The following is a 10,066-nucleotide window of genomic DNA, read 5'->3' as shown; positions in this document are numbered from 1 at the left end:
TTATGCGCTCTCCTATAAAAATTCACATTTTCCAAACGAAACCCAGTCCAAGCTTCAAATTTTCGGCATATTTACAAGATGCTTGATGCTGAGGACTCTGAATGCTTCATACAAATCAACCGGAATCCTGATTTTTGCCAGCTTAGTAAACATCGGCCCGATAATAATGTCTTGTCAACTGCGCTCCTTTAAAAATTCGCACCGTCCAAACCAATGAAAGAAGCAGTTTGAAATTTTCGCTTTCGTTAGAGGACACTTGACGCTAAAGATGCTGAAAATTCCATTATAAAGAGTCATAAAGAGAGTAATTCCGTCATAAAGAGAAAAAGTGTAGATTTCTGCTTTAGACTAGACACAATTCGGGCAATGTTCCTTGGATTTTTTGCAGTCAGTTAATGTGTAGCGTTGTAGCAACATCGCTACACATTGTGTGATACGATGAAGCTGTTGACGAACTAGAAACTGATGATGGTGGAAAACACCGAAACGTATTTTAATTGATAAATAGAGAATGATTGACTGAAGCCCAGGAATTGATTTTGATTTGGAATTATTAACATGGGCCTATTCTCCACTTTGCTGGGCCCAGCCTACGTTATTAAGCGAATATGAGGAAAACACCGGCAGGATTTTTTGCAAGGAAACCAGCAGGAGCCTCTCTAGGAAACATGCACTCACGAACCGCATAGAGTGGGCGCAATGTTGGCGTAATTTACACAAGACAGTTCATTCTGCTTCAATGTCCATCCATATTTTGCCGGCTGAAAAATTGCAATTGAAACAAAAATCATGATCAAAAGGCCCGATGTTCGATGCCAATAACGGGAAGAGTCAGCAGCACAATAAGCCGACGGTTGGAACTGGATGGACATTTCGAAGATTCTCCATGGAAATAAGCGTAAGTCACACGAAGAGCATGCAGGCATGTGGTGGAAAGATTAAATGTCTCGGCCACGGCATCGAACTAGCCATTTCTGATGGCAGATGTAATTAAAAAGTTTATTTCTGGTTTCGCCTGCCTGGCACGGATTTATTTAACTATTACTTTCCGTAGGATTGAAGAAGCTTGATCGCTGGTTCGATGAACCTAGACGACGCGCTTTGCATGGCTAGTTTTTACGACTGCAAATCAATACGCAAATTAAAAGAATGCCCGGTTAACAACTCGCCTATTCCGTCTCGTAAACATGCAAAGTCTCATGCAATGGACTTCTAGCTTTGTGGATGCTCCAATCGAACCAGATGACTARGAGGATTCGGGTTTTTACCAGTAAATGTGCATAAGCAGCGACTTTGCTTAGTCGTTGTTGTGACGAGAAACACTTGGAAAGTGGAGTRAAGATTTTTGGTTCCYGACTGYAAAAAATCCAAGAAACATTSCCCGAMTTGTGTCTAGTCTAAAGYARRWMTCTACACTTTTTCCCTTTATGACGGAATTACTCTCTTTGTGACTCTTTATAATGGAATTTTCAGCATCTTTAGCGTCAAGTGTCCTCTAACGAAAGCGAAAATTTCAAACTGCTTCTTTCATTGGTTTGGACTGTGCGAATTTTTAAAGGAGCGCAGTTGACAAGACATTATTATCGTGCCGATGTTTAATAAGCTGGCAAAAATCAGGATTCCGGTTGATTTGTATAAAGCATTCAGAATCCTCAGCATCAAGCATCTTGTAAATATGCCGAAAATTTGAAGCTTGGACTGGGTTTCGTTTGGAAAATGTGAATTTTTATAGGAGAGCGCATAATTAAGTTGGCACATTTGTTACTTGACTGCTATTTACTCAGCTGGCAAAAATCAGGATTTCGGTCGATCTCTATGAAACATTGGGAATCTTTAGCAGGAAGTATTGTCTGATTATGCTGAAAATGTTAAATTTCTGTTTGCTCGGGTTTGGAAGACGTGAATTTTTAGAGAAGAGAGCGCAGTTTAGCAGACGCATCCAGTACTGGACTCATTTTAACTTAACTGGCAAAAATCAGGGTTCTGCTAGATTTCTATGAATCACTCAGAATCCTTAGAATCGAGCATTATCTAAATATGTTGAAAATGTTGAATTTCTACTTGCTTTGGTTTGGAAAATGTGAATTTTTAAAGGCGAGAGCGTAATTAAGTAGATGTATCTATTACTAGACTGCTAGTTACTCAGCTGGCAAAACTAAGGATTTAGGTAGATTCCGATGAAGCCTTGGCAGTCTTTAGAATGAAGTATTGTCTAAATACGGTGAAAGTTTCAAATTTCTTCTTGCTCTGGTTTGAAAGTCGTGAATTTTTAGAACAGACAGCGCAGTTTAGTAAACTCATCCATTACTGGACTGACTTTTACTAAACTGGAAAAATCAGGGTTCAGCTGGATTTTTATGAATCATTCAGCATTTTTAGAATAAGGTATCCTCTAAACACAGTGAACATTTCAAGTATCTACTTGCTTTAGTTTGGGAGATGTTAATTTTTTAAGAAAAAGGCGCAGTTGCGGCGTCTCATCCACCACTGAGCTGAAATTGATTGAACTGGCAAAAATTGGGATTCTAGGAAATTTTCCTGCAATTTCGCTACTCTGTAAAATCGAGCATCGTCTAAACAAGAAACACAACATCGTCTAAACAACAATATTGTCTAAACAACAAAGATACGATTTTTTAAGGGAACAAACGCAGTTGAGCAAACACATTTTTACCGTGCTGATAGTGAATAAGCTGGCAAAACTGAGGATTCATCACGATTTTTATTGAATATTCAGAATATTTAGAACCAACTACAGTTTAAAAGTGGTAACAATTTCAAATTATTGCCTGCTTTGGTGTGGGATATGCGATTTTTTAAAAGAGAAAGCGCTGTTGTCTAGACATGTCCATTACTAGACTAATATTTAGTGAGCTAGAAAAAATCTGGGTTCTTCATGATTTTTATCAAACTTTCAGCATCTTTAACACCTAGTGTCTTCTAGACATAGTGAAAAATTCATATTGCTGCTTGCTTCCGTTGGGAAGACACGATTTGTTAAGGCAACAAGCGCAGTTGAGTAAACACATTTTTTACCGGGCTGATATTGAATAAGCTGTCAAAACTGAGGATTCCTCACGATTTTTATTGAATATTCAGAATATTTAGAGCCAACTACGGTCCAAAAGTGGTAAAAATTTCAAATTATTGCCTGCTTTGGTGTGGGAGATGCGATTTTTTAAAGTAGAAAGCGCAGTTGTCTAGACACGTCCATTACTAGACTAATATTTAGTGAGCTAGAAAAAATCTGGGTTCTTCAGAATTTTTATGAAACTTTCAGCATCTTTAGCACCTAGTGTCTTCTAAACGTAGCAAAAAATTCAAGTTACTGCTGGCTTTCGTTGGCAAGACACGATTTGTTAAGGAAACAAGCGCAGTTGAGTAAACACATTTTTTACCGGGCTGATATTGATTAAGCTGGCAAAACTGATGATTCCGCATGATTTTTATTAAATATTCAGAATCTTTAGAACCAATCACGGTCTAAAAGTGGTAAAAATTTCAAATTATTGCCTGCTTTGGTGTGGGAGATGCGATTTTTTAAAAGAGAAAGCGCTGTTGTCTGAACACGTCCATTACTAGACTAATATTTAGTGAGCCAGAACAAATCTGAATTTTTCACGATTGTTATGAAACTTTCAGCATCTTTAGCACCTAGTGTCTTCGAAACATAGTGAAAAATTCTAATTGATGTTTGCTTCCGTTAGGAAGACACGATTTTTTAAGGCAACAAGCGCAGTTGAGAACACATTTTTACCGGGCTGATATTGAATAAGCTGGCAAAACTCAGAATTCTGTACGCTTTTTATCAAACGTTCAGCATATTTAGAGCCAACGATGGTCTAAGCGTGGTATAAATTTGATTTTTTTTCTGTTTTGGTTTGGCAGGTGCGATTTTTTAAAGAAGAGGGCGCAGTTGCGTAGGCACTAGCTGCTTCTGAGGTGGAAAAATCGGGATTTGTACGAGTTTTATGAAACTCAGCAGTTTAAGTACAAAGTGCCTTCTGAACAAAAAATCAAATTGCTGCTTGCCTTCGTTGGGAAAACAGGATTTTCTAAAGGAAATAGCGCAGTCGAGTGAACACATCTATTAACCAACCCAGTAAGCTGCCAAAAATCAGGATTGTTCACGATTTTTACCAAACTTTTCGAATTTTTAGAATGATCGATCATCTCAGCGGGGTAAAAACTTGTTGGATCGGCAGATACAATTTTTTAAAGGATAAGTCTATTACCAGACTAAGTTTACTGAGCTGGCAAACATCAGGATACTGGACGGCTCTTATGAAACTTTTCGGATTTTTACAAACAAGTCATTTTCTTATTCAAGTTGCTACTTGCTTCAGTTTGGAAATCGCAGGTTTTTAAACCCGAGAGCGCAATTGAACAGGAAATTTAAACAAGCTAATCTTGAACTAACCCGAAAAATAGGGCAGAAGCAAAATAGAGAGTTTTAAGTCTGATACATACCCAAACATTGAACTTCGCCATCTCCTTGAAATCCTGGCTTGCACTTGCACAGGAAATGTGATGGCAAATTGCAACATTCGGCATTTTGGACACATCGAGCTGCTATCGCTGGATCTTCACACTCGTTCACATCTGCAATCGAACAACAGACGATAAATCCACCGCAATGAGGAGAATTTTGAAATTGCCGCGATGGTGTGGCCTAGAAAGGCCCAATTCACACCATCACTCAGTCCCTGCAGCCAATAAACCGCTTTTTCCGTATTTTATTCGCGCCGAATGAAAATCGTTATTACGGAACATGAATTATGACATATCGGTTTAATGGCAGATACCGATGGCGATACCAAGTCGTTTCGCCATAATGCTAGATCATGAGGGAGGCGCAGAATAGCCTCAAGAATTTACTGCCTCAAAGCCATCCAATTTTGTAATTATCCCCGCATTGGACATGGAGGATTTGAGAGTTATGATCACCGCTTGATTGCCGGGTGATAACTCACGTTGCCCTCAGTTTTTCTTCAGTTCTAGTAGATCAATAACAATGAACAGGAAATTATAGCGTCCAGCCTCCACCTTGGCCTGGTTCGGATATCAATTAACCAGAAACATGAGGATTTATTGAATGATTACCCAGCTACTTACGGGCACGCCCATATATTAGAACCGTTAAAGAAGCTGTGCATAGTAAATTAATTTGAATTTACTTAGTTTTAATGCCACGCTGCTGCAACAAAGCGATCTCTCGCGGCTTCACTTTAATTGAGTAATGCAATTAAGTTTTAATTGGATTTCATTTTTTGTTTGCATCGACAGACAGATCATCGCTAGGATTCGTTTGCGCGATAAATTTTTAATTAAAATGAGTCTCCTCGAGCCACTTTGACCGAACTTCTCAAACTGCTTGCGACTGTGAGGCGACTGTTAACTGTTTCGGTACTTTATTGTTCAGCTGCTCTTCATAAGGTTAAATTCCGACCCTGCAAATGTTCTAGTTAAAAGGCCGAGGCGAAATGTAATAGCGCCTAGGCCAGCGTCGGCCAACTCATAATGCTTCTTCTTCTTCTCCTCCTGTAAGATCAACGGCCTTCTAAGAGCAATGAACCAACTTTGCGAACTCGTACACTTCACGTAACTTTTCACCATTAGCCTACTACTTTATATATTGGGTGTTGCATGCTTTCAAAACTGCGTTTTTAAGGCCTTCGAGGTTCCTCTAGATCGTGCCGAATCGCGCAAAAACCTGAAGATATTTCCACTGCAGGACAACTCAATTTCAGCGGAAATTAACCTCCTTATCAAGAACAGCGCGCTAGCGGTATATGCAAAACGCATTACCAGAAACAGTTTTGTTATTATTTTACGGTGCTTTTGGATTGTTTCAATCTGCCTCACTTCGCGCGAGTTCAAACATGAAATTTACTTGTTTAGCGAATTCTCGTTATCTTTATCAGCTACAGTGGGTTTTTAGCCCAGCGTCGTGCCCGAAGGGCTCCGACATTAAACACTTTTCCTAATGCGATTGTTGTGCCGAGCCCTTTCGAGCACAACACACATTTTTGCGCAAAAACTAATCAATCGTCAGGTTTGGAGTGCTTTCGAGACCAAAACTTCGATATTAAACACTGTATATTAGTTTCCTTCCTGGGCTCCAGCCAACGTGTGAAACAAAAATCTGTATATCGTTTCGGCGAGACAACAGGGCCATCATCAGATTTAAAATTCATACAAACTCATAATTGGTAAACATTACATTCTTTTAGGTCTTTGCTGTCTTGAAACCCTTCAATTTGTTTTTSCGSAAAAACAAATTGAAGGGTTTCAAGACAGCAAAGACCTAAAAGAATGTAATGTTTACCAATTATGAGTTTGTATGAATTTTAAATCTGATGATGGCCCTGTTGTCTCGCCGAAACGTTATAATAACAATTATTAATTATCGTTATAATAACAAAATTAAAAACTTTCTCTAAAGCGATTGTTGTGCGGAGCCCTTTCGAGCACAACACACATTTTTGCGCAAAAACTAATCAATCGTCAGGTTTGGAGTGCTTTCGAGACCAAAACTTCGATATTAAACACTGTATATTTGTGAAACAAAAATCTGTATATCGTTTATTTCATTACGTTTGGACGAGACAACAGCGCCATCATCAGATTTAAAATTCATGTTTTTCCGCAAAAACAAATTGAAGGTTTCAAGACAGCAAAGACCTAAAAGAATGTAATGTTTACCAATTATGAGTTTGTATGAATTTTAAATCTGATGATGGCGCTGTTGTCTCGCCGAAACGTTATAATAACAATTATTAATTATCGTTGTAATAACAAAATTAAAAACTTTCTCTAAAGCGATTGTTGTGCCGAGTCCACCGGGCCCGATACAGATTTTTCCCAAAAACTAATCAACCCTGAGGTTTAGAGTGTTTTGAGTCCAAATTGTGCTCGAATGGATGCGAGGTTCCACACTTTTGGCAATATCGAAATATTTGTTCATCTAATGGAGATTTCCGTGCGTGTTTTGCGTGCTGTGATTCGCCACCATTAAATAAACAGTTGCGAATTTCTTTCGACGAACTGTATTAGCCATTAGCATACATTATTCCATTGAGGAACGAACATGATTCCGTGACATAACTGGCCATTTTACTATTTTTTTGATTAACGGTCCCACAATTAGCCCTGCGGATTTCGATGCTTATCATTATTATTAGGAAGGATTTTCGCCGCCTTCGCAAAGGCACTCGGATGGATAACTGTTGAGCTGGAAAAGCGGTAGTTTTGGCTCATCGAAGCTACGGAAATTTATTGAAACGTCTTTCAGATTCAATTTCTATTTCTTCATTGGCTTTGCTCGTCCAGCCCCATTTTGCGCTTGGAAAAACAGGGTCAAAAACTGTGATTCTTCAATTCCATGCACATTCTGTGCTGCTCAAATTTCAAACAATGAATCCAAACGGCTGCAGACTTGACAAGCTTGAACAAAACTCACTGATACTTCATGAAGATGGAGAAGATTTAGCAAAAAATCTTAATATTTCCATTAAATTGAAGAATTTATAATGAAGACCTGCAAATAGGAGCGACAACGTTCTGCCGGCGAAGAACCACAGATAAATTTCCGGCTGTTAATTTCACTTTTTCCATGCACTGGAAGAAGTTGGAGAATTAATTGCTTTCATCCTAGGCAATTTTACTGTTAGCGCAAGCCAATGATTTTGCTAAACGACGTGCCTTCACTGCCTGCAAAATTAATTAAATGCACGCGTAATGTCAACAATAAATTTAATTGAAATTTATGGACAGAAATGAAGTTTCCTGCCACAGTTTATGGCGTGAATGTGACTCAAGAGTTAAGAAGCAAATTCTTCCAAGTGCTAGAGGAACTGTGTGGATTCCTGACGCCTTTTTGTATTCCCCAGGAATTAACCAGTTTTTGCCAATTTTCCCAAAGTCCCTGATGATGAATGCCACTGAACACCTCCAGTTTCCAGAGACTTTCCAGGGCTTTCCTAAATTTTCTGCTTCAATTTTTGCGAGAAATGTTAACTTTCAAGCACAGGAGGGCAGATTTATTCCTCAAAAGTTAACGAATTTTTTACTCGATGATGGTAGCCATCGAAGCTTTGGGGATTCATAGAAACAAGTTTGCCCTCTTCAGGGTAATCCTCTGAATTTTCCAACTCACATGAACACTTTCTGAGTCAAAAAATGCCCAAGCTGCTCAGTATTTCAGTTTTTTTCCTATTAAGAGCTAGATGAACTGTGAAGATTCGAAAAGCTGGCTGGAAGAAATGGGGCTCTAAAAAGCATATCGCCATTGGCATCGAGGGCCACGCACCATTTAATGGTTCTTTATATGCGTCGAAAAATGTGGGGCACATCTTCAAAATTTCAACTTCTCGCCATTAAGATTCACGATAAGTACCGGAGGTACTTGTTATTCAACGGAATAAGCATACAGTACTTTTGTCCCTTGTTTCGCTGCCAGATATGAATCATCGTAGGAAATTGAATAACCGTTCATGAATTGAATTGTGTTTTGGAACATTTGAATAAGTTTATTGGTACACTGAACAGGTACCATTATGCTGTCGCAACATGGTTTACTATCCAGATTTCTATCTGTGCCTGAGGCCATAAGAAAGGAGCCTCCTTGCCAAGATCCGCAGTTGAACACGTTCAAATCGAGCCATAATCGGTCGGAAAGTGAATCCGAAATTCGCATGAAAGGAATAATGAAGCGCTAATGAACAAAGCCCGCATCTGCTACTCTTCGATGTATCTGGAATCATTTAATTAATAGTCTTGGAGTTGTGTTAACGCACAACTTACCACCAGATTCGCAGATACAGTTCGGATTCTAATGAACAGGAAATTCGCGAATTATCGCACTTTTCACGTTTTAATTACCAGAATGATGGATGGCTTCGGCGTTCTGTTAATGGATAAGCGGCCAATTAATCTCCATGATGGTGGTGGCGGTGCTAAAGATTTCGGCCTTTTATTTTTTGCGCTGCTGGAACGGATTAACGCGCCCGGCCTTTGCCAGTATTCGCTAATTGCAAAATTTTGGAAAAAATCATTTTATAGCCCATAAGGGGAATGGGATCTTGATAATCTGCCGACCCTTAGTCACGATCCTTTGCTGCATGTGCGCACGATATGCAAAATGTACTGATTATCCAAACTTTAATTCTCTAACGAACAAGGGCGGATCGAGCTTTCAAGTCAGGAGAGGCTTCAATTCAATTATTGACTGATTTTGCACAGTGTTATGTAAATATTTTAAATATATGTAACTAATAAAATAAAAAATTAAACGAGAGAAAGTGAAATGCTCCTCTTTCGAGAAATTCAGCTGCAATTTAATATTACTTTATTTATGATGTACGCACAAAGAAAGACACTTGGAGCAAAACCACAATTTGGAAAATGACCCTCTGTAGGCAAAACATTATATTCTTCTAAAAAGTCGGGTACTCGGCCTTAAATGTACTGGAACGTTTTTGGGTGAGAATATTTTGCTTGGAAAATCGTCCAATCCACATTAAAGTCTTCATCAATGTTAACTTTTTCAACTAATGTTCATGTGTCAAACATTTTTTTTTCAAAAAGTTGCATACTCTCATTCGAACTCGCTTTGCTTACTTGCTGCTGCCGCTATCCAATATGAGGCTGGAATAGTTTTTATAGCTACTTCTTCGGGCTTTTTGCCTGTTTTAGAACTTTTGAAATATTTTGCCATTTAACCGAGTTAAGGGCAAAAGAATGGAGGTATGCGCAAATGGTACAGTCGAACAGTTGCCAATATTCAGGGCTTATTACTTCCCAAAGCGTTGCCAATCTCGATTTTTGTCAAGACAGTCGAACTCTAGCGAATACCCGTGGCAATCCAGGGCATTTCTGATTTTTTTAATATTTGCAACAGTGGGGGAGTTATGGGCAAATCAGCGTGCAAACAATGTGAATGGCAGTTTAAGTCTCTCTAACTCCAAACTCCTTTTACTCCGAAACTATATAAGAAAACGATGTTATTGGGAAGTGGAACTTTGGTCTAAATACGACTCTTAAGTGAAAATTTTGCACATTTGCG

General features: G+C 38.8%; 1 protein-coding gene across 1 annotated transcript in view; it reads right to left on the bottom strand.

Moving 5' to 3' along the window:
* LOC109534902 overlaps positions 1-10,066 on the bottom strand; it is a gene marked incomplete in the record, with an annotated part of 103,979 nt that overhangs the window by 39,243 nt on the left and 54,670 nt on the right. The window contains 1 exon segment of the mRNA XM_048666803.1: positions 4,471-4,602. Within this exon segment, the coding sequence (XP_048522760.1) occupies positions 4,471-4,602 (132 nt within the window).

This window comes from Dendroctonus ponderosae, unplaced genomic scaffold, assembly GCF_020466585.1.
Source record: "Dendroctonus ponderosae isolate FM_Combo_2020 unplaced genomic scaffold, Dpon_F_20191213v2 Dpon_F_20191213_5, whole genome shotgun sequence".
NCBI lineage: Eukaryota > Metazoa > Arthropoda > Insecta > Coleoptera > Curculionidae > Dendroctonus > Dendroctonus ponderosae.
This window is presented reverse-complemented; position numbering and strand designations above follow the sequence as displayed.